This window comes from Seriola aureovittata, chromosome 4 (assembly GCF_021018895.1).
Source record: "Seriola aureovittata isolate HTS-2021-v1 ecotype China chromosome 4, ASM2101889v1, whole genome shotgun sequence".
In the NCBI taxonomy this organism is placed as follows: Eukaryota; Metazoa; Chordata; class Actinopteri; order Carangiformes; family Carangidae; genus Seriola; species Seriola aureovittata.
In genome coordinates, this window is record NC_079367.1 from 30,462,131 (window position 1) to 30,486,882 (window position 24,752).

The following is a 24,752-nucleotide window of genomic DNA, read 5'->3' on the forward strand; positions in this document are numbered from 1 at the left end:
GTATATATACTCACTGGCTTAATATTGTGAAAAATATGTGCCCAGAGCGTCTGCAAATCTTACCCTTTCTAGATACCCCTATAAAAGAACTAGCAGTCTGGACAGAAACCACTTTTAAAATATTGAATAAAATACAGTCAGCTTTTGGGCTACCAAAGCTAATTTAATCACTAACAAGCATTGGATTTATGAAGACCTTTACACCTAACAACTTAGATATTGGTTTTAGAAAATGGTCAGATCATAGAGTGGCTTATCTGCACCAGTTAGTCAAGGATGACAATGTTGAGACATTTGAACAATTGAAAAATGAGTTTGATCTCCCAAGGACAGATTTCTTTAGATATTTACAGCTAAGAACTTTTCTGACAACACACAAGGAGTGGGAAAAACTTGTAAGACATACCCCCATAGAAAGGTTCCGAATAGAAATACAAAAGGGGAATGGAGATATGAAAATAATTAGTCAATTATATCATATATTCTCATCTATGAATATGCATAATTCCCTACAGGTAAAGCAGAGATGGGAGGTGGAGATGAAACAAGGTTAAATTTATTGATACCTGGAAGGAGATGTGCACTGAAGCACACTTAGTCACAAATTCAAACACATGGAGGGAATTCAAATGGAAAATAATCACCAGATTTTTCAGAACACCAGAAATAACAGCCAAGGTGGGCCCAACAGATCCCTGTTCATGTTGGAGGAACTGCGGAACACACATTGCCAATCACACTCATGTATAATGGCTGTGCTCTAGACTTAGTCTATTCTGGAGAGAGCAAGCAAGATATTCCACAAAGCCCCACAGTGGCATTATTGGTGAAACAGGGTGTGATAGTACCCACGTGCAGCACAACCAAACAGATGGATAGTTGGAAATGACCTTTATTGAAATACCAGCTGAGAGAACACACACAGGTGGGTATGAGGAGTCGAGGATGGGGTCCGGGGCTGGAGAGCCGGGAGTCTGGTGAGTGGAGCGAAGTGACTGTGCTCACACACACAGGGGAAAGTTCTGGTCCAGTCCATCTCCTCAACCGAGTGGGTGGAGGGGGTATGGTGGAGGGACTCCCCGCTGTCTGATGACGGCCCCTCTCTGGTGACGGAAGGCTCCTCCTCATTGGGGGTAATGGGTGGAAGAGCCGGGAGGACTCTCCGGCGAAGGTTCCTAGGGGGAGCTGAGGTCCTACTGGGCTGGTCGGGTTGACAATGGTGGAAATCAGCGATGATGCGAGGATCAAGGATGTGACGAGCCGGTATCCAGGACCTTTCTTCGGGACCATAACCCTCCCAGTCGACCAGATACTGGACCCCACGGCCAGGGCGACGAGAGCGCACCAAGCATTGGACGGAGAAGGCTGGACCACCATCGATGAACCGAGGGGGAGGCGACGGCAGAATAGTGGGCACCAACGGACTCTCTCTGACCGGCCTCACTCTGGACACATGGAAGGTGTGATGGACGCGCATGGTGTGCGGGAGCCTCAGTCTCACTGCGGTCGGACTGATGACCCTCTGGATGGGGAATGGGCCGATGAACCTGGGAGCCAGCTTCTTGGATTCCACCCGGAGGGGTAGGTCCCGGGTGGAGAGCCACACCTGCTGGCCAACCTGGTAGGCCGGAGCAAGAGAGCGTCGCCGGTTGGCCGAGGCAGTGTAGCAACTTACGGAGCGCTTGAGGGCAGTGCGTGCCTGGACCCAGGTTCGGCGACAGTGGCGGACGAAGGCTTTCACCAATGGACAGGAAACCTCCTTCTCTAAGGCTGGGAAGAGCGGTGGCTGGTAGCCATAGGCACCTTGGAAGGGCGAGAGGCCCGTGGCAGAGCTGGTGAGGGAGTTATGGGCGTACTCCACCCACAGGAGCTGCTGCAACCAGGAGGACGGATTCCGGGAGACCATGCAGCGAGGGGCCGGCTCCATCTCCTGGTTCTTCCGCTCAGTCTGCCCGTTAGACTGGGGATGGAACCTTGAGGAGAGACTGGCAGTGGCTCCCATCAGACTGCAAAACTCCCTCCAAAAAACCAAGGAGAACTGGGGCCCCCAGTTGGACACCACATCGACAGGGAGACCATGCAGGCAGAAGACGTGGAGCAGGACCAGTTTCCTTGGCTGATGGCAGTTTGGCCAGGAGCACAAAGTGGGCCATCTTGCTGAACCTGTCCACCACCATGAGGATAACTGTGTTGCCATCTGACGGGGGCATACCAGTGACGAAGTCCAGAGAGATGTGAGACCATGGGCGATGAGGCACTGGCAGGGACCAGATGGAGCCTGATGCGAGGGCTTGTGCTGATTGCAGACACGGCAAGCATTCACAAATTCCCTTGTCTCCTCCTCCAGGGTGGCCCACCAGAACCGTTGGCGGAGGACATCTCGCGTTCTCCGGATCACAGGATGACAGGTGAGCTTGGAGGTATGGACCCAGTGAAGCACCTCGGACCTCAGGGCTAGAGGAACAAACGGGGTTCGGGGGGCAAGCGCTGGGTCCAGGCTGACCCTCGGTGGCGGACCTCACCCTCTCCTCGATTTCCCAGGTAAGGGTGGTGACAACACAGGGAGTAGGGAGGATCAGGTCGGGCCCCGAGGAAGAGTCTGTTTCTCCCTGGAACTGGCGTGACAAGGCGTCAGGCTTGACATTGTGAGACGCAGGACGATAGGAGAGGGAGAAGTTGAAGCGGGTGAAGAAAAGGGATCACCGGGCCAGACGGGACGTCTCTTGGCTGTACGGATGTACTCAAGGTTCTTATGGTCAGTCCATACCAGAAAAGGTTGCTTGGTCCCCTCAAGCCAGTGCCGCCACTCGTCTAATGCTAGCTTGACAGCCAGGAGCTCCCGGTTGCCGATGTCATAATTTCTCTCGGCAGGGGACAGATGCCGAGAGAAAAAGGCGCAGGGGTGAATTTTCTGGTCCGAGGTTGCACGCTGGGATAGGACAGGCCCCCACTCCCACGTCGGAGGCGTCCACCTCCACAACAAACTGTCGCTCGGGATCTGGTACTTGAAGGATGGGGGCCGATGTGAACCGGGCCTTGAGGGTGAGGAAAGCCTCCTCGGCGGAAGGGTTCCACCTGAAGGGCATCATGGAGGAGGTAAGGGCAGTGAGGGGGCGGCGATGCTGCTGTATTGTCGGATGAAGCAGCTGTAAAAATTGGCAAATCCCAGGAAACGTTGCAGTTGCTTACGGGAGTCAGGGACGGACCAGGAGGTGACCGCTGATACCTTCGCCGGATCCATCCGTATGCTGTCTTCAGCCACAATGTACCCCAGGAAGGAAACGGTGGAGGCGTGGAACTCACACTTCCTGGCCTTAACAAAGAGTGAGTTTTTGAGGAGCCGTTGCAGGACTGTCTGTACATGGTGGATGTACTCTTTGCGGGACTTTGAGAAGATGAGGATGTCATCTAGGTAGACGAAAACGTAGCGGTTCAACACGTCCCTCAGCACGTCGTTCACCAAGGCTTGGAATACGGCCGGGGCGTTGGCTAAACCAAAGGGCATGACGCGATACTCGTAATGACCAGTGGGTGCGTTGAAGGCCGTCTTCCATTCATCGCCTTCTCAGATCCGGACCAGATGATAAGCATTGCGGAGGTAGCGGTTCTTAACAGTGATGTCATTCAACCCCCGATAGTCTATACAGGGTCTCGTCCTTCTTCTCCACAAAGAAGAATCCTGCCCCCGCAGGGGAAGAAGAGGGACGGATGATGCCGGCTGCCAGGGATTCATTAAATGTATGTCTCCATGGCCTTTCTTTCAGGGGCTGACAGGGAGTACAGACGTCCCTTGGGAGGGGACATGCCGGGCAGGAGGTCAATGGCACAGTTGTAGGGCCGGTGAGGAGGCAGAGACGTGGCTTTGGCCTTGTTGAAGACCTCTCAGAAGTCGTGATACCCCGAGGGAACCCCAGTCACGTCTGGAACGGTGCTGGGTGGTGGCGAGAATGGAGGTGAGGCTGCTTGTTTCAGGCAAAACAGAAGACAAGATGAGCTCCACCCCCGTATGGCCCCAGTAGTCCAGTCTATGTGGGGATTGTGCCGACGAAGCCATGGGTAACCCAGAATCAGGGGAATGTGTGGAGAGTTGAGGATATGGAACTGAACTGTCTCATGGTGGTTTCCGGAGATGAGAACGTGAACCTGAGTGGTCTGGTGGGTGACGGTTCCCAGGAGGTGTCTGTCAAGGGTGCTGGCAGGAACTGGGTGAGGCAGAGGAACACGGCCGAGCCTCGTCGATGATACTGGCATCAGCTCCGGAGTCGATGAAGGTGGAGAAGGTCTGGGGCCCGTCAGGGTTGCATGGGCTCAGGACCTCCGGAAAGCGACCCTGCCGAGGCGCTGGAGCTGATGGAGGAGAAGGAGACCCGAGGAGTAGCAGATGGGGAATGAGTCGGACCACTCAGCCTCGTTTCTTGTTTCCATGCCTGGATCCGAAGGTCCAATCTCGTCGCCAGCGCGATCAACCCATCCAGCGTAGACGGGAGGTCGTGAGGCACCTGTTCATCTTTAATATATTCAGCTAATCCGTGAAGAAAAGCTTTGCACAGCGCTGCAGAATTCCAATCACTCTGGCGAGCCTTGGTGCGAAAGTCTATGGAAAAGTCAGCCACTTTCCGGTTGCCCTGACGCATGCTTATCAGACCCCCATGCCGAAAACCTTGCAGAGCTCCCTGGAGAAGAGCTGAAAGGAGGTGCAGGCTGTAGTCTGTCTCTCCCACTCAGCGGTTCCCCAGAGACAAGCCCTTCCGGTCAGGTGGTTGATAGTGCAGGCTACCTTAGCCTCCTCATAATCAAATGTGCGGGGTTGCAGAGAGAACAAAAGGGAACAGTTTGTCAGGAATGGACCACAAGTCTCAAGGTCCCCCGCATATCTTTCTGGGGTTCCCACCCGGGGCTCCGGGAAGTCACTGGATAGTGAGGGTGCAGGAGTCGGTGGAGCTGGGGAAGGATCCGGAACAGGAGCCCGGTTCAAGGCGGTCGTTAGCTGCTGCATCTGGGCGGCTAAGGCTGTTAGCGCCTGCTCATGGACTGCTGCTGAACGTCTTGCTTCAGCTTGTGAGGTGACAATCATGGCTTCATGCTGCTGGAGGGCGCTCTCAATCCTCTCGAAGCGATTCGGTGCTGAGGAGGTGTGTGCTGGGTCCATGACTGGCCAGATCTTACTGTAACGGGGTGTGATAGGACCCACGTGCAGCATAACCAAACAGATGGATAGTTGGAAATGACCTTTATTGAAATACCAGCAGAGAGAACACACACAGGTGGGTATGAGGAGTCGATGATGGGGCTGGAAAATGCCAAACAGCCACAGGGACGAGCAGACGGGAACCAGGAATCGCACAGGCAGAACTCGTGGTCGGGGACAGAAGGCTAAGGTCCCGGGGCAGAGACGAGGCAGGATGGTCAGGGGCAAGCAGAGTCAAAAACAGGAAGTCAGTCCGGGGATAATCGCTGGAAAGGCAAGCATGACGCTGAGAACAATCTGGCAAGGAGCGAGTGAACCGGGGATGTATATATATTGGTCTGATTGGGGATCGACTGCAGCTGGGGGCAACAGGTGAAGACAGTGAAGCTGATTAGGAGGTGTGGCAGAGTGGAGAGTGAGAAATCGGCATAGCAGGCTGTGACAATTGGGAATAATACATAAGTGTCTGGACAGGAAGGCAGAGAAATACCTTTTAAATATATTGCTGACAGCAGCATTGAAATGTATAACCATTAGATCGTTGAAACTCGATCCACCCATACAGTATATAATATATGGATCCAAAAAGTATGGGATCTTCAGATGGAGCAAATAACATATTCATTAAGGCACCAAAATTCCACTATTACTAAACGATGGAGTCCTGTCATGACTTTATTAATTTAATGAGGTTCATTATACTATGTTGCCTAGCTCTCCTGCTTAAATTTTACCTAATTACACTTTCTGTGCATGCACCGCATGGCATGCGCACATCACATTCTGTCTCTCTCTCAAGACTAAATATTCCACCTGTATTTTATCTAAGCTATTATATCTGGTGTGTATATCGTGTGTGAGTGGATAATTTTCTTTTTCTTTGTCTCATTGATGGGTATGTTTTATATATGTGAGTGAAGTGTGTATGCATGGATATATGTATGTATATATATATCTATATATATGGAAATGTATGCCTTTTTTATTATTTTTGCTTAATACTTACTTAATACTTACTACTACTATAATATGTTTAAAGGCTATGCACAGCTGTAAAGGGAAAAAGAAAGTAATTGTGTGAAAATATGTATATCGTACCGTTAATAAAAATTCCGTCAAAAAAAAAAATTGCGATGCATTTTGTGATGATTTTAGATGGTTTTTTTTCAATGAAACTGTGGGAGAAAACAAAAATTGCAAAAATTGTCGCTACCTTTTTTTGTATAATTCATTAAAAATCAAAGGCAACTTGTACCAGTGAGTAATGACTTCATGAATTTATGAATTTATAACGGAGAGCCCCCTTACCTACCCCATGATTTCTGCATATGAAACAGTTTCATCACAAGTGAATGATGAATGAAAGGATGTTTTCTGTCTTTTCATCTTTACTAATTAACAATTTAATTCACTGAGCAGCTCAGAGGCTACCAACAGCTTTTAAGGTGGAATGTTTTCTTGAGTGTTACTTGATGTGTGATTGATGTTTGGAAATCAATCAATACACCTTAAATGTCAACATGACTTTGACGATTTAATTTGTTTTTATTAGCTCTCTTCATGATAGACACTTAAGTGTTAATTGTCAAGTAATTAAAATATATATAAATATCAACCGGATTAGGTGAACTGTAGATTTTTTTTTCATCTAGAGAAAAAAAATTGGGGATGTGGGGGTTACCTGGCTGCCCCATATCTCCTGGGTTACCAGGGAGACCAGAGGGACCAGGTGGACCTTTCTGCCCATCTCTGCCAGGGTCTCCAGGAAGTCCTGAGACACAAACACATTTATCAGTCAGATTAGAATCTGATGGTCATGCAAAACATAAAAACACAATGCAACACAAATAGGCGATGTGTCCTCTTATGGCTTCTGTAGCTCCTACTGAGCTCATAATCATCCAAATAAACAGTGTTTTCAGGTAGCTGTGTTCACCTGGTGGACCAGCGTTTCCAGGTATGCCATTGGTGCCGTCAGAACCCTGAGGTCCTGGGAGGCCCTTCTCTCCTTTAGTACCAGTGAAACCTATGGGCCCTAAGGGTGAGACAGGAAGCAGGCAGACAGGTTCAGAGACAGGTAGACCAACACACCTGTAGAATTTTTATGATCATCTGACGTATTGATTGTTTCATTTTATATCTGATGCAACCCCACACTGTCTGATGAGTGTCAGTACCTCTTCACGTGTTCACATGAATGGTTTGTATCCGAATGTCTGAATTATATTTATAGTGATTCTTGAATCGTTGCTGTTTAGGCTTGTTCTTGTCAGGTTATGGTATTTATGTGTCGGATAGTTCTTCTTGCCTATGTGCCAGACTCCAGGAAGTTACTGCTTAGAAAACATCTGACATACAACCCCTGTAAAACCACAATGTATTTTTTTATTGGTTAAAGAAACTACATATAACATGTTAAACAGTAAGCTAGTTTCCTCCTGTTTCCAGTCTTTATGCTTAGCTAAGCTAACCAGCTGCCGGGTGTAGTTTAATATGAAACAGACAAAGTTCAAGTATAGAGTGTATAGTGTATACTGACTGTAAAATGGGGCCCAGAATAAAAACCCTGAGGAACTATGAAGAGAACTTAATGGAAAATAATAGAATCAGGTACCAGTGTCTCCAGGGTCTCCAGGATCTCCGTACACCTCAACAAAAGTTTGGATTCCTTTTGGTCCAGGCTCCCCTCTGTCCCCTTGAGGCCCAGGAGGCCCCTGAGAACCACTGACACCGTCTACTCCCATCTGACCTGAGAGTAGGACAGAGACGGTTACAATGAGACACAGTTGACTAACTGATTAATTGACTGACTGATTGATTGATTGATTGATTGATTGATTGATTGATTGATTGATTAAACCTTTTGGTCCTGGTTGTCCTGTCTCTCCTGGTTTTCCATCATCTCCTGGACGCCCAAGAGGTCCTGGAGGACCCATGTCCCCTCTGGTACCTAAAGCACACACATGTTGATGTTACCATCCTTGTAAGGACACTGCAGTGATTTACAATCACAACTTGTCCTGAGAAGCTGAGCGTACACAAATGTTAATTTGGCTCCTAATTTAGTTGTAGTCTTTGAAGGAAAAACTCGTCCACAGCACCTGATTGTGTTACATTAGCTTAGCCTTTCAGAGGTATCTGCTGTTGCTGCTTCTTGTCTAATCCTCAGTGGACTGTAGATGAATTCAGTTCATAAATCTGTTTCAAATTCAATTCCAAGACCTGGAAACATTAGCTAACTTTAACACTCACTAAGGGCAGTGCAACAAGTCAAACAGATAAATCAACTTGAAGAAGAGGAAGCAATGTTATTTGCTGGTGGAGGAACCTGTTTTACCAGTCAGAAGCTACAGTGAGAGACTCTATAGACCAATGCATCTGAAAAAATTTTTAGGAGGCATTAAGATGGAAATTACTTCATTCGCCATCCATCTTTTATATTATAGTTTGAATTTGTTGATGAAAAATGTAGTACATTTCGTCATTGTTGTTAATTTCACAGTCCATCCAGTTTTCCTTTCCTTTTAGTTCTGAAAAAACTTTCATCAAAGAATATTTTTCAGCAGTTTTCACTGACAAACAACCGGACTAAAATAAATGTGACTTCTGTGTATCAAAACTAAGCAGAAATATTAATGTCGTGCCTCCTTACCTGGGCTTCCTGGCTCCCCATTGGTCCCTTTCAGGCCCTTCAGTCCTCCTACTCCTACTGGCCCTGGAGGTCCATTAAACCCTGGTGCCCCGTATGGTCCTTGACGTCCAATAGCTCCCAAGCCCAGCAACCCAGGATCACCCTGCACCCCCTTTGAGCCGCGGGCTCCTGCGAAACAGGAGAGCTGAGTGATAGGTGGGTTCTCTCATGTGGATTTAGTTTATTGTACCCAGTCCTACAGACAGATCTCAGAGGATGGTTCATGCATTTAAAGGAATACTCTCCCTCTGAGGATCCTGCACAGTTGGTACCTGTGAATCCAATAACGCCCATCCGTCCTTGCTCTCCGTCAGGTCCAGGAGCTCCCGCTAAACAGAGTCCCACAATACCAACAGGGCCGGGTACACCATCCAGACCACTATGACCTGAGAGACACTCCAGTTTAGTTCACTTCAGTTCAGTTAGCATGTTTTAAAACCTGTGTTTGTCAGTCCTTTTGAATCAGACTCAGTTTTGGGTTTGGGAATATTTAAACTGAACTCGACCTTTAGATGAAGGGGTCTGCTCATTAAGTCTGGAGTAGTTAGTTTACAGTTTGAGCTAATCAGGTTGCTGTAGCTATTATTACTATTGTTTCTCCACCACTTAAGACTGCTATGGTGAAAGTCCTCCTTAATAAAACAATTGACTCATGGTTTTCAGCAATTTTAGACCAATTTCTCATCCTCCATTTTTAGGCAAAATTTTTAGAGAAAGTTGACTACATAAATGTGAGGGCTCCTCTAATACTGTTCTGAAGGGGTGTTTTATTACCTCAGATATAGAGAATGTTTTGTTTCCCTCAATAAACACTCCTTTCAGAAACATAACATCAGCTGTCCTGTACCACAAGGCTCAATCATAGGCCCAGTCTTTTTCAGCCTTTATAAGCGGTAGCATCATTAGAAGACATGACACCAGTTTTACAGGGATGATACTCAACTATTTTAAGTTTCAATAGCTACATCCTTAGAGTACAGTTGTTTCTGTCCTAGGCCACCATTGATCAACTTTTGCACGTGTTTATCACTGGTAGGCTCGAATATTGTAATCCTCTTCTCTGTCTTCTACCAAACAAAGCAACAAACCAGATGACACGGACCAGAAGAAGAGCACATATATGGTTTGAAATCAGTTAGTTCTAGGATTGATTTTAAGATTTTAATATTGGTTTCAGATCTTTGAATGAGCTACCATTGGGTCCTGGTGGTCCATCTTGTCCTGGACGTCCTGGAACTCCATCTACTCCTTGGGTCCCGGGGATTCCTTGGGGCCCCACAGAACCGTCTTCTCCCTGAGGGCCTGACTGACCCTGCTGGCCCGGGAAACCCATTCCCTTGTCCCCCTGTGACCACAGAGACCAGCAGAACAGAAAAACAGTAGAACAGATGACGACATTCACACTGCTTAACGTGACTTCAACAAGATCACAGGAAGCAGGAAGTGTGATGTTCTTATGAAGCATTCATGTCATATGGGTGTACGGTGTCCTTGAGTGCCAAGAAAGGCGCCTTTAAATAAAATGTATTATTATTATTATTATTATTACAATAATGAAAAAAAGCTCTGATATCTCTGACTTGGAACTAATGAATACAGCAGAATCTGAAAACCAAACATACTTGGACACAGCACACCCCTATTGTAGCATGTTTTCAATTGGTCTTAGGTGTAATCATTCTATTTACTACCTCACTATATTGATTATTGATTGCAGTGACTGATATGGAATTGATGGAATTGATATCACTGCTGTCATTGATGGGTACATAATATAAAAACCAGAGGTGTAGCGCTATTTGTTCAAGTACCAGAGTGCAGATATGCATGCGTGCATGCACATCATGACAAGTTTACATACATCAGTCAACCTGATCACATGATCAGATGTTAGACTGACTTAACAAACTGTTTGATCATGCTGAAAATATGCCGCAGCATCAGACAAACATCCAGCTCAGTGATATTAGACCATACCATGGATGTTGAACGTTGTAATTAGCGTAGCATTAAGCAGGAGGTAAATGAACTCAAGTAGTTTGTGTTTTGAATGATTTCATTTACTGACTTGTGTCAGTAAATGAAGCCACATTGGAAACACATTGGAAGCTGCAGTGTAGGCAGAGGTAAAGCTAAGCTAACAGGCTCGAATATGAAAGCGTAGCTTAGCTAACAGACTAGACTATGAAAATGTAGCTAAGCTAGCTTTCATCTCCAGCAGCACAAGTTGTCCAACTGGAACAGACTGACTCTGTCATGTTTCTGTGTAAAAGCATTACAGATAAAGAAAGTGTCAGAAGAGTGAACGATGTATGAAAGGATGTTTTCTGTCTCTTCATCTTTACTAACTAACCATTTAATTCACCGAGCAGCTCAGAGGCTACCGTACCATGACTCAATGCATGCACGTCAATTAATCAATATACCTTGTACATGTCAATATGAAGACTTTGATCATTTAATTTGATTTTATTAGCCCTCTACATGACATATGCTTTAGTGATGATTGGATCCTCAAGCTCTTAAAAATGTATATTTCAACCGGATTATATGAACTGTCGTTCTGGTGCACTCCGGCAGCACTACACCTATGATTGTAAGTGATTGGCTCAACCTGGGATTCACATGTAGGTTGACTCAGGTGAAGTGCTGAAGATGATATAATCTACTTAATAAAACCTCTTTTTGTGTTAAACTGGTTTCCTAAAACCAACCAAACAAGCTTTAGTCACTTAAACTGACTCAGATTAGGGGCAGCAGGTCAGATTAGTGTGATTAAGTGAAATCACCTTTTCTCTTTTGTTTTGTTCATAGTTTTGTTTGTGTATTTAAGGACCTCAGCTCATGTATGTGATGAAAATCCCTGCAGGATGATGAAACTCTGCATTCTGGTTGGTTACTGAGATCAAACTGGGCTTCCTGTTTGTATGAGTCCACACTACCTTTGGACCCGGCATCCCTGGGGGGCCCGATGGCCCTGCTCGTCCCTTGATACCAAAACTTGATAAACCGGGTGCTCCTGGAAAGCCTTTGAGTCCTAAAGATGAACACAAATAGTTTTTTTTGTTGTTGTTGTTATTTATCATTTTCCATTGATGTGAACTGTTGTCTTCACCACGGTTCCTAAACTGACCTTTCACCCCTGGGAAGCCTGGGGGGCCCTGCACAGAGAATCCTTTATCTCCTTTTTCTCCAATTGGACCAACAGATCCTGGAGCACCTGGAGGTCCTGTCCCACCTGAGAGCAGCAGAACACACAGGTGAGTCAGCAGGTAAATGTGCAAAGATAGAACTGAGAGAGAACCTGCAGATAAAACCGATACAACAGGTTCATCAGTGGATATTTCTACAGATCAACCCTCAGATTAATTTAGGGAAAAAATCAGTTTAGTAATCTGTCAGTCAGTGTTTCCTGGTCTCTGAGTGCTGAGTTCAACTTTCATTGGTGCATCTACAAGAGAAGAGTTGTCATACTTTTTGTTCTAGTTCCCGGTGCCTCAGACTGATAGTCACCAGGTGAGATTAGAATTATAAATCAAAATCATAAATAAACAATCATAAACAAGTTATAACACAGTTTTCATACACTGATTCAGGCTTACTATTTGGCAAGATCAAGTTAATATGTACTACTCATTAATCTTACTAATGAGTTACTACCATTTATAACTGGTAAAAGAAGCCTTATAGTAACTCATTAATAAATGATTATGTGTTTTACACTTTACAATAAGGTTCCTTTTACCAGTTCTAAATGTTAGTAACGTTATTAATGTTAGTTGAAGTACAATGTTTGCTCTTCAGTCACAAATATTTCCAAAAAAACATTCAGCACACTGTGAGGATGGAGCCTCTGAGGGGCCCTTGCAGTACTGGGGCTCTTCTGAGGTGTTATCCTAGTTTGCCTGTATGGTAATCTTGTATGGCCCTTGGCTTTTATGACTTGATTTTCTCAGATTTTGAATTTAAAATAAAATTCACCTGTTTCTAAAATGAACACTCCAGGAGAAAAACCTGTCTTACCTTCAGGTCCTGGGTTTCCAGATAAACCTTTCTCTCCTTTCTGTCCTGGTTCTCCTGGGTTTGTTTCAGTTTTACCTGGAGCACCCTTTTCACCTGAAACAACATGCAGACAGACCGGCTGTTAGCTCAGGTCCCCACCCCTCTCCAGTCCCGTCTACACCTGGACACTCTCACCTGGTTTTCCAGGACTTCCTCGCTGTCCCAGGACTCCCACATTGCCTTGAGGTCCCGGAGGTCCTGGAGCGCCAATACCTGAAGGTCCTGGAGGTCCCCTCTGTCCTATCAGTCCTCTAGGACCAGTGTCCCCGATTGGGCCCCTGTCACCTTTCAGTCCTGGAGGCCCCTGGAGAGACACAACAAGAAGAACCATGAAGTCAAAGTTCAGTCTGTGATCCAGCGACAGACTGACCCCCTCTCAGACCTGGTCTGGACTGGACAGAGGATGAATACTACACTCACAGGGTTTCCTTTCTGTCCCGGAACACCTTTCAGTCCTGGTACTCCTTGAAGTCCGTCTGCCCCCTCAAGACCTGGTGGTCCTGGCTCCCCCAGGAGTCCTTCTTCACCCTTCTGCCCCACTCTCTCCATGACCCCCGGGTCACCAACAGGTCCTGGTTGCCCCGGGATACCAGGGAAACCAAAGGGGCCCTCAAGACAGCAGACACATGTTTGTTGTTTATTTGTTATCAGTGTAAGAATAACAAACCTTATTAATCTGTTGTTTACTTGTTTATTGCCTCAAACATGCTTATTTCATAGACTGAGGATGGAGGATCACAGCAGCTCTGTGGTTTTGGGTTTTGTAATATGTTCCGTCATTTTGCCTTTGGGATTAGCTCTCTCACTAGACACCTGGTCATTGCTCAGATTCATTGAGAGCAGAGCATTTACTAACTGTATGTAACTGTAGAACAGTTTGTGATAAAGTGACTGAAATGTAAAATATTTCACAGGCTCCGAGAAGCTGACAAACACACAGACCATCTCTGAACATGTAACATGTGTGACCGTCAGAGAGTTTCAGCAGGTGAGCTCACCTGTTGACCAGGTGGTCCTCTGATACCTCTGACCCCTGTGTAACCTTTGGGTCCTTGAAAACCATCTGAACCTGGAAACAGAATGACATCACATAGACCGACAGGTTTACACTGAATCTGAATCTAGATCCTGCTCTCTGCTGGTTGTGGTCAGTTACATTATTCTCACACTGTGTTCATTAAATAACAATTGAAATTCAAAAACTAACAACATTTACTTTAGTATATAACAGAGCTTTATTATAGAACATAGGGCTGCTGACTAACTGTTAATCATAGGATAGTTACAATCATTACATCAGGCAAGTTCTTACCTAGCAGCCCGTTTTCACCTGGTTCTCCTGGTTTACCTGGAGGTCCAGGTGCGGCAGAAACAACAGGACAGACCGAGCACATTTCACCCTTCTCACCTGTCAATTAATCAAACACCAATCAGTCAATCAACCAACCAACCAACCAACCAACCAACCATCCAATCAATCAATCAATCAATCAATCAATCAATCAATCAATTATCCAAGACATACCAATATCAAAGTGTATCACACTAAACTGTACTTTATCTTATGATAGTGTTGTAAATACGCATGTGTATGTAAAAAACAAACAAACTACAGTGTAACATGATAATATTTACACTTTTATAAGACCAATTTCATTCTTTGTCATTTATTTGGGATCCATTTGTCATTTGTATTTTGTTTACTTTAAAATAAGAAATCGTGCTTTGATTTTGAAGGCTCTAAGTTGCGCAGGAAATTCCGTTGGACTGCTCTCTCATAAATAAGACTTTTTGACTACATTGGAAGTAAGGAAGACCAGACATGAAGCTTATTCCCTTTAACCTAGCATGCAGCCAATGTGGTATTTGATTGTTTTGCCTTATATTATTGTCATTAAGTGTTGTTGACCTAATATGCTTTTACTGTGTTTAGTTTTCATGGTGGATTTTAATACATCAAATACATCAGTAGCAAGAAAACCACTTGTGTCTGCCTGTGCTTGGAGGGAATACATGCATACTACTGTTAAAATGTGATTAATGTCTCTGCCCTGATGTTTCTATTGTAATGTTCATCTATATCATTTGTTCCTGGTGTATCCTGGCCCACGTCTGGACCATTTGTGGTTCAACTCCTTCTTCAAAAATATACTGTATATGAATTAATAAATTAACTTTGAAATGAACATCTCTGATGTTCTCCTTCAGATTCATTAACAATTATTAGATACTTTATTATATTATATATTATACAGTATATGTATTACATACTTATGGTATGGTACTGGTTAAACATGATGCCACCACAGTATTTAGGTTGAGACATTTTATAGTTGTGATTTCTGAAATATTCATATCTAGTATCTGAATACACAGGGTCACAATTTAAAGAGCATAAAAAATTTCTGAGTCTGTTGAGGCCTTACCTATCAAAATAAAGCATGCAATAAATAGTGGTAATACAGATGGAATTCCTGAACAGTGGAACCAGAACGGTGCTTTTATTTTGGAGATAAAAACACTTTTATCAGCCTGAAATTTTTTGAAAGTTTAAAAAAAAAATTATTTTGGTTTTATTCTGTAGTGTCACTCTCTCACCACAATGGGTCTTATTTTGAGTTTAAGTTTTAAACCCCAGGGAGACTTTTTTAGATTATTTTTAAACATGTTGCTCCCTCTGCTACTGCTACGTAGCAGGCTACTTAGCTACTTAGCTTGAAGTTAGCATAAGACTACCCTTTGTATATCTTGAAGAATGTTTTTATAGGATATTTGGAAATATGACGGTGCTTGCCTTACTACTATACAGTTTTATATGAGTGAAAGAAGAGCTGTTTTACAGTTTGGTGTCCAGTCCTTTGGAGCTTTCCCGCACTTTCCCGCACTTCTTTGGTCAGATTAGCTGTCACATTAGCCAAGTTAGCTTCTCAGTGACTATGCATTTCTTCCAAATGTATTTATTCCAAAAACTCTTACTGTTGTCCTATTTTTAAGTTTAGATTATTAGGGCCTAAGCTCCAAAGGGTGCGAGGACCCTGTAACTGTGGTGTTTATTATTATTCTTACTAATGAACAGACTTTTTGAGGCCTTTCCCAGACTCTTGTAGCTTTGCACACTCGTCAGGCCTGGTGTAAATTTACGTATTTCATAGATCCCGCCCATGGGTGTGGCAAAATGGCTCGATAGCACCACCTATTGTTGCATAAATCGCACAGAGTTTCACCGACATGCACAAAACTTGGTAGGCACATGTACCATGTCAAAACCTACAAAAAAATAAAATAAGTACAACCCATACCCTAAACCCAACAGAAAGTGAGATATTTTGCTGTTAATTTGTCGTTACAATGTGCGACCACTTCAGATGGCGCACTACGAGCCCCCCCAAGGTGCACAGGAGTGGGAAGGCTCGTTCATCGCTGCTTGCAGCTTTAATTCCAAAATGTATTAGGTTTATCTCAGTTCAAAAAACATTTAAATTGTCATTTCTGTGAGAGCTTTAGTGAAGCATGTCTCTCTCTCTCTCTCCCTCTCTGATTAACTATGTTCTGTTGTTAAAATTAAACGTGTTGATTGTTACAGATTGTGTTGTATTAACAGTTGTGTGTATATCAGAAGTTTTGTGTCTTAATTAAAAATCCCATTCAAAACTTCCATTTAAAATTGGCGTTTTAATACCGACTGGACATATGACTACAGAAACACCATCACCAGACCAGTTCATCAAATACTGTCAACATGTCATGTGATCATCATAACTCCCCTCTCATCTCACCCACTCACCTGTCTGTCCATTCTGCCCTCTGGTCCCAGGAAGTCCCAACAGGCCTGGTGGACCTTTAGGTCCTGGAAGACCAACATCTCCTAGCACGAAGTCTGACAGACAGAAAACAACATGTCTGTCTGTGTTACATATGCATGTTTTATATATTTTGTTTTTTTTTTCTAAATTTTTGTTTTTCTAAATATATAATGTTTATATTACCTGGGATTCCTGGTTCTCCTGGTTCTCCTTCAGCTCCCTGACCTCCTGGGACTCCAGTCTGTCCTTGGGGCCCGATGATGATAGGCCCTGGCTCTCCTAGTTCTCCTTTGGGTCCAGTCAAACCAGGTTGCCCCTGGGGTCCTGGTGGCCCAATAGGAGCCACACCTTGAGAGAAGAAGAAGAGACTATTTTATTTTACTGTCACCAAAGAAGAAACAAAACACCTCATTAAATATGTTCTTCTCCTTATCATATATTGATACTTTTACATTTCCTAAATATTTCCTAAATATTTCTAAACACTGTGCAACCTGATCATTATCATCATTATTGATTTTTATTTTCAATAACAATAAGTGAGAGAGAGAGAGAGAACAGGTGGAGTGTACCTGGCTCGCCCTGCAGTCCAGGAAAACCAATGAGTCCTAAAAGAAGCAGAGAAGAACATTTCTGAGTTACCACACCTCTGGCTTTGAAAGGACTGTGGTTCAGTACAGATGTTCAGAGAAGTGATCTATAATCCATAATTCTTCAATTATCAGCGTTTGAACAGATGTGAAGTTTATCTGATTAGCTTATTATCATTATTATGGTCATCTTAATTATTATTTTGTAGAGTCCAAAGACATGCACATTAGGTTAATTAACTACAAATTGCCTGTAGGTGTGAATGGTGGTTTGTCTCTGTGTATCAGCCCTGTGATGAATCGGCAACCTGTCCAGGGTGTACCCCACCCTTGCCCAATGTGGGGGATAACCCCCGCAAGCAAACACCTTTATTTTCATGTCCCATTGCACTTTTTAGTTATTTTATAAAACATAGAATGTGTTATTTTTATTGTCTTCAGCTGATTTTTCCTTCATACAGCTGTTACAACAGTTATTGAACGTGAGGCACCAGTTTACAGTATTTCCTGTTTTATTTTTCCCACTTGTTTCAGATCCTCATACTGCCCTGGTGTGTTTCTCGTCTCTGTGATTGTGTGCCCCGCCCTCATGTGTTGCACCTGTGTCTCATTGTCTCCACTCTCCTGTCTGATGGCTCACCTGAGTACCAAACCTTCAGCTAAACCTGATTGAGTTCCTGTGTTGTGAGTCCAACTTTGCAAACAGATTGAACAGACACTGGTAAACATTTAAAATGATGTGAACCTCCACTGTGTTTTTAACTCTTCAGATTGGACTCTTTGATACCTCGTTTTCCAGGGGCTCCTGGGGGTCCATGGGGCCCAGGGTCACCAAGGGTGCCCTTCAGGAATCTGTGATTCCAGACCATCTGATACAAACACAAGAACACATATTGAACATGGAGACTGACTTCTGCTGCTGGGTCTGTTGGTCGGTGACGCTGCAACTCATTAGCTTCATGAGTGACACATTAACTGACTGCAAACAGCTTCAAGTCAACAACAATAACAAACAAACAGCATTCAATCATTCAGCTTTATTCAGCGGAGAAAGAAACGTCACTCACCTCTCCTGGTTGACCTGGAGGACCTAGTTCACCTTTCTCCCCCTGAAAACACCACAGAGCACAGTTTGTGTAAACAGAGCAGGTTTGGATCTGAAACAGCACGTAGTGTGGTACTGCAGTACTATACAGTACTCACCCTGGCTCCATCAATACCTGGAGGACCAAGGTACCCACGATCCCCTGGGTCACCCTGCAGACACACAGAGGTTCAGTCAGTCAGGATGTTTCTGTCAGTGGTTTATGAACTCGACAGTAGAGACTGTCTGAAGATGTTTCGGTTCGTCTCCTTTTAAACATTTGTAGCTAAAGTTTAGGAGATCTACGACTCAGAGTGACTGTAGCAGCTGTGTGTGAAGGGAAACATTTTATTACAGAACAGAGTTTCATGTTAGGGTGTGTCAACAAGCTGGTGGAGAACATTAGAACTAGTTAGTTACCAGTAACAGAGTGCTTATCTAGTCTCAGCCCAGCAGGTGAGTTACCTGAGATCCCAGCTCTCCGATGAGTCCGTCCTTCCCCTGTTTACCCTGAAACACACACAGCAGCACGTAAGACCACCATGAACAGGTTCAGGTTTCTGCTGAACTTCAGGTCACAACAGTCTTTCTCACCAGTGAGCCGGGGTCACCTCGTTCTCCCTTCTGTCCTTTCACCCCCAGTCTCCCCCGCACACCCTGGAGGAGAAACAAAATGCACACATCAGTCAATCCAAACAATAATCAACATGTTTTCTCTCTTCTGATGTGAATGAGACTGAGTCAGTGAGACAGGTTTGACTTACAGGAGGTCCAAGACAACCTTTATCTCCAGAGTCACCTGGTTCTCCCTGAAATATACAGAAAGACAGACATCAGTGAAGACAGACAGACAGAGAGAGACAGAGAGAGAGACAGAGACACAGACAGAGACAAACAGAGACGTAGACAGAGAGAGAGAGAGAGAGAGAGAGACAGAGAGAAAGACAGACAGACAGACAGAGAAACAGATAGAGAAGGAGACAGACAGACAGACAGACAGACAGACAGACAGACAGACAGACAGACAGACAGACAGACAGACAGACAAACAGACAGACGGAAAGACAGACAGACAGACAGACCTTCAGCTCTTTGGGTCCCTCAGCATACAGTTTGATTCCTTTCTGTCCTGGAATCCCTGGAGGTCCACGATCACCCTGAAAACCAAGCACAGCTGATGATGATGATGATGAAGGTGAGGATGATGATGATGATGATGAAGGTTACAAAGGTGTTTCACAGGTTACAGATGTTTGTATTACCATGTTCTATCTCCTGTCTTTGCTGACATGACATTCAACCCTGTTTCTATCATTAACACATGAGTTCAGTTCTGGACCCAGCTCACCTTCAGTCCTCGAGGACCCGGGATCACTGGACTGGGTCCCTCCTGACCCTGAAACAGAAGCACAGCCTCATCAGGACCGGATGATGATCCCAGACTGAAGTTACATGATCCAACAGCACATTGGTCATTCAACCAACAATCACATGTGATTATTGATTATTGATATGATAGGTAAATAAAAATTAAGAGGCTCAAAACCCAAACAGGATACCAACTTTTCAAACAAGATATTTCCTGGTGTAGGTAAGATAATAACTTATATTATTAAATATTAATTGTCAACAAGTTACTAAGTTGTATGAACATGGTAACAACCATATTTTCCTCTTCTCCTGTGTTCTATCCGAAGTGTTGATCCATAAGAAGATACATTTGTGGTTTTAAAGAACCAAAAACCATCTCAGTGTAGTTTTACATCTCCTCTCTCAGGCTTCTCTCTGGAACTCTAGTAACAACAGGTCGTTGAGCCAATCAGAAAAGAGGAGGCTCTGAGCCTCTCTTCTGATTGGCTGACTGTTTCTGATTGATCTAATAAAAATATATCAGTTTTCAGGAAAATACTCAGAGAAACGAAATCCTGCACAGCTGGATGGTGGGTCCAGGTGGGTGGGTTTTGGGGCATGGCTGAGGGCAATTTCTAAATACAAGCTGTGCGCATTTCCCTGTGGACTGAGGCTTTGATACTTTCACAGTATTAATATAGAACCTAGACCTGCTTTATAATCAAACAACACATCGACATTTGCCAGCTGCTGAGGGCAGAGTTTGATTGTTATTTTTGACCTGGGATTATCACATTGGTTATGAATAGACTTGTTCCGATTCCGAAACACTGATGCTGCCTAAAATACTGGATCGGGTATTGGTGAATACAGGATCTGATTCCACGTTATTTAATCATACCTTTCATAATTACTTACTTACTTACTTCTCAGATATCAATTCTTCTTCTCTGCCCTAAAACAGTAGCCTACACAGGAAGTTGCTCTGTGCAGCCTCTGGTAGCTACTGTTTTAGAGTAGCGAATAAGTGATGTCCTGTAGTGTAGTGTTAGCCATTAGCAAAACATTAGCAATTGGGCAAAATGTTCCACTCGAGAGTCCCACCAGTAAAAAGTCAACATGTTCAGTATGTAAGGCTCTAGTGTAGGAAGTGTTATTTATGCCTAGATTTATTTCAATTATATCACATCCATATATGGCCAGTAGTTTACATCTGTTGGTACCCGATCAGAACTTCGGATCAGCTGATACACAAGTTCAGGTATCAGGAAGGAAAAATATAGTGTCAGAGTATCTCTAGTGATGAAGCTTATTGATGAGTGAAACTAAAATGATGATGATGGTGAAATCTACAAACACAACTAGAAGCTGCTCTCAGATCAGTTCAGTCTCTCAGCACACTTACCTTCTCTCCCTGTAATCCCGGCAACCCCAACCTTCCCTAAAGAAAAAAACAAATAACAGATGACGTCAGTTCATGGAAGTGCTGTTCATTATAGATGTTTAAATAAAGTTTGTCTCGGATTTGAACCATACAGGAATTCCAGAGGGTCCTGCTGGTCCTGTTAGTCCTAGTTGACCTGGATCTCCCCTTAGCCCCTGAAACAGAAACAGCCAATCATAATATGTGTAAATGTTTTTCAGCCTTTAACATCAGAAAAAGAGCAGCTGGGTGCATTCTATGGATGGATTTAAATAAAAAAACATTATTTGCAATAATAATTGATCAGTTTTTGTCATGTGAGCAGTACTGACGCCCATCAGTCTGTACAGTCTGCTATGTTTGCAGAAGAGTTTTGTCATTTTGTCTTTTCTAAAATGTCTGGCACTGACTTTTTCTCCATCTGGTCCTTGTGGTCCTGTTGCTCCTTTAATTTCCTGAGTGATGGGGTAGACCAGTGACTCTCCCTAAAACCAAACCAAAACAGGAACAGTCAACAGAGAAGGAGCTTGTTCTCACAGAGTTTTGAAAGACAAAGATGAGGGGGTGACCATTTCCCCAGTCTGAGTCCAGTTGAGGTTCCCTGTAGCATGTCACCCTTCATCTCCCCAAATTTCCTGTCCCCTTTGTGTTGTGTAATACTCCTTTATACTGTCCTCTACCAGTCCTCGTTTATTTATACATATTTATATATACAGATGTCACTATGTCAACATTTTAACATTCTATCTGACTATATATCTTTCTATGTTTCTTTTCTCGATTATTTATCTTATTTTGTCTTCTAGTATATTTTCTTGTTACTATTATTTATTTCATTTTATAACTGTTGGTTTCTGAGGCACCAAACATAATTCTGTTGTGTGACTATATTGACAAATAAAATGTCTGAAAATACTTATGAAAGAATTAAAAACATATGGAATAAATGCTGAAAACCATATGTGCAGACCTGGAGATACAGGGTTTTATTATCACAGTATGTGAATGTGTTCAGATGTGCTCTCTTACCTTTGTACCTCGCAGTCCAGGTCGACCCTGAAACACATCAACGCAGTTAGCTTTAGCTTTAGGACAGCTAATTATCCTAGCTTAGCTTCAGCCTGCAGTGATAAATCTAAATGGCTGACAGGTGAAACAGGAAGTCTTCACAGCAGCCAATCTTTGCTGTGTTCAGGTAAGACTTACTCGAAGGCCAGCAGCCCCTGGAACCCCAGGGAATCCTGGGTATCCAACATCTCCCTGGAAGAGATCAATCAATACATCAATCAATCAATCAGTCAGTGCATCAATCAGTGTCAGTGTAGTATGTCTCAGGTAGGTCCCCTTTGCAGATTCATCCATGCATCTTTATGCAGATGATACACAAGTGTATCTTCCTGTCCATCATCATTGTAGTGATCTGCACAGCCAGATAACATCATTACTGTGGATTAAGAAGACTAACTGGGCCTGGGCGAATAATTGATTTTTGAATTTCACAGGCTTTTCTTGTGATTGTTGCGGGCTAGAAATACCTGATCTCGTGGCATATTTTTCTTAAAAATTGCGATGTGGGAGAAAATAAATATTAATTCATGACAAATGAATGATGAATGGAAGGATGCTTTCTGTCTTTTCATCTTTACTGATCAACAATTTAATTCACTGAGCAGCTCAGAGGCTACCGACAGCTATCAGACACTTTTAAGGTGGAAAGTTTTCCTAAGTGTTAATAGATGCGTGATTGATGGTTGGAAATCAATCAATATTGTCAAATGTCAATATGACAACTCTGACCATTTCATTTGTTTTTATCAATTTGCTTCATGACACACTTTCAGTGATGATTGGATCTTCACCCGTTCAAAACCTATATAAACATCAACTGGATTATCTGAACTATTGGTATTTTATTTCATCAGGAGAAAAAAAGTACCATATTGTCGCCCTCCGGCTCCGGCAGCTCTACACCTATGACTCCACCACAATGCTGCACGTGGTACAAACAATTTAACCCTGCTTTCATATAAAACATCTGGGAATTGCTTTACACAGTCATTTACAGTAATTTTTGTTGGTAAATTTGAGATGTTCATGTCACACATGTCTGCAGCTTCACAACATGCTTCAAAACCAGAAACAAGGAAATTATTTTGGTGACATACATCAAGGTTTTGCACAGGGACTGGTATGATTGGTTCAACTCACGGGAAACTATGATGATTTTTTATCAAATTTGCGGAAAAGTTGCGGTGATTGGACAAAAATGCAGATTGCAAATGCAAATGAGATTGGTTGAATTTGTATTAATTATTGCGATTGCAAAATTGCAACATTCTGGAGGGACTGTTTTTATCTTAAAATATGATCTGGTCCTAGATCTGCTATGGTCATTTGATTAAACACAGAAAACACAAAACTTAAACTTTCTACAGGAAGAAAAGCAGAAACCACCTGAACGTATCTGTTGTTATTGACTTTAATTGATCAATTGATCATTTATAAAGAAATATTTTGAATTTTAACTAAATTAGCACATACTGTTTGACTCCAGCCCAAAACTTTCCTTGCCTGAAGTTAAAGAAGATTGTGTCTCTGTGTTCTCTGCTTTCCATACTTCTACCACAAACCTGTCAGTCAGGATTCAAACTGAAATGCGATGATCTCTACCTTTGTCCCATTGCATCCTGGGAATCCAGATTGTCCAATTGGTCCTTCGTGCCCGGGAAGTCCCTGAGAAACAATAATAATTCATAAAATGTTCAATGCATCACACTGAAAAATATCTTCTTCTTCTAATCTAAACTTTTGTCTGTGAGTTGTACAAATCTTTGTTAAAGCGTTGAGACTAAATCTGAATATTTGATCTTGTTTCTGATGCTCTTTAAAGGACCAGTGTGATTTAGGCGATCTATTGACAAAAATACAAAAATGGAATTTAAAATAATTATGCTTTCCTTGGTGTATAATCATCTGAAACATAGTAAAAACAATAGTTTTCACTCACCTATAGATCAAACTTTTTTACAGTTCAAATACACGGAAATGATTTGACAAGATGTAACACTTTCTGATCACCACTGATATGATGTGTGTTGTATTGTAGCATAATATATAAAGGGCCTCTGGTTTAAATTCTCTTTATTGTCTGTTCACGGTTACTATGTGAATGTTCTTACCGGCAGTCCTGGAGGTCCTGGGAAACCTGGTTTCCCTGGAAGACCCTGGAGAACACAGAGAGATAGATGGTTACTGACTGATGATGTTTTCTGGTTCCTTCTTTCACCTCTGAGCCTGTTTTCAGTCAAGTTTTTAAAGGTACCAGATTTGTCAGGATGAATTCTGGCTAAATGTGTCCAACATGATGCTCAAGTCTTAGAAAATGCAGACTTGAAGAGTTAAAGAGGTTGAAAAAGAGTCAGAGACAGAATCATAGCTGGAATAAACTTTAGATTTCAAATGAGAATTGAGCATAAAAGCACCAGACTTTAACCACTGTTTCGCTGGGATATTTGATAAAGGAAGAAAATCTTAATAATTCATCATTGTCGTAATTATCAG

General features: G+C 43.3%; 1 protein-coding gene across 1 annotated transcript in view; it reads right to left on the minus strand.

Moving 5' to 3' along the window:
- Positions 1-24,752, minus strand: part of col4a3 (collagen, type IV, alpha 3) — a 60,941-nt gene that overhangs the window by 24,750 nt on the left and 11,439 nt on the right. Inside the window, exons 5-36 of the mRNA XM_056374934.1 lie at positions 24,371-24,415; positions 23,862-23,924; positions 22,398-22,451; positions 22,221-22,247; positions 21,602-21,676; positions 21,305-21,367; positions 21,174-21,209; positions 19,767-19,814; positions 19,501-19,575; positions 19,183-19,227; positions 19,013-19,075; positions 18,884-18,928; positions 18,538-18,591; positions 18,402-18,443; positions 18,122-18,203; positions 17,317-17,352; positions 16,928-17,092; positions 16,726-16,818; positions 14,254-14,349; positions 13,940-14,010; positions 13,362-13,550; positions 13,077-13,245; positions 12,903-12,995; positions 12,013-12,117; positions 11,822-11,916; positions 10,074-10,224; positions 9,152-9,265; positions 8,841-9,008; positions 8,049-8,138; positions 7,803-7,937; positions 7,125-7,223; positions 6,870-6,959 (exon numbers count right to left, since the gene is read on the minus strand). Coding sequence (XP_056230909.1) covers positions 6,870-6,959; positions 7,125-7,223; positions 7,803-7,937; positions 8,049-8,138; positions 8,841-9,008; positions 9,152-9,265; positions 10,074-10,224; positions 11,822-11,916; positions 12,013-12,117; positions 12,903-12,995; positions 13,077-13,245; positions 13,362-13,550; positions 13,940-14,010; positions 14,254-14,349; positions 16,726-16,818; positions 16,928-17,092; positions 17,317-17,352; positions 18,122-18,203; positions 18,402-18,443; positions 18,538-18,591; positions 18,884-18,928; positions 19,013-19,075; positions 19,183-19,227; positions 19,501-19,575; positions 19,767-19,814; positions 21,174-21,209; positions 21,305-21,367; positions 21,602-21,676; positions 22,221-22,247; positions 22,398-22,451; positions 23,862-23,924; positions 24,371-24,415 — 2,776 coding nt within the window. The remainder of the gene's footprint in view (positions 1-6,869; positions 6,960-7,124; positions 7,224-7,802; positions 7,938-8,048; positions 8,139-8,840; positions 9,009-9,151; positions 9,266-10,073; positions 10,225-11,821; positions 11,917-12,012; positions 12,118-12,902; positions 12,996-13,076; positions 13,246-13,361; positions 13,551-13,939; positions 14,011-14,253; positions 14,350-16,725; positions 16,819-16,927; positions 17,093-17,316; positions 17,353-18,121; positions 18,204-18,401; positions 18,444-18,537; positions 18,592-18,883; positions 18,929-19,012; positions 19,076-19,182; positions 19,228-19,500; positions 19,576-19,766; positions 19,815-21,173; positions 21,210-21,304; positions 21,368-21,601; positions 21,677-22,220; positions 22,248-22,397; positions 22,452-23,861; positions 23,925-24,370; positions 24,416-24,752) is intronic.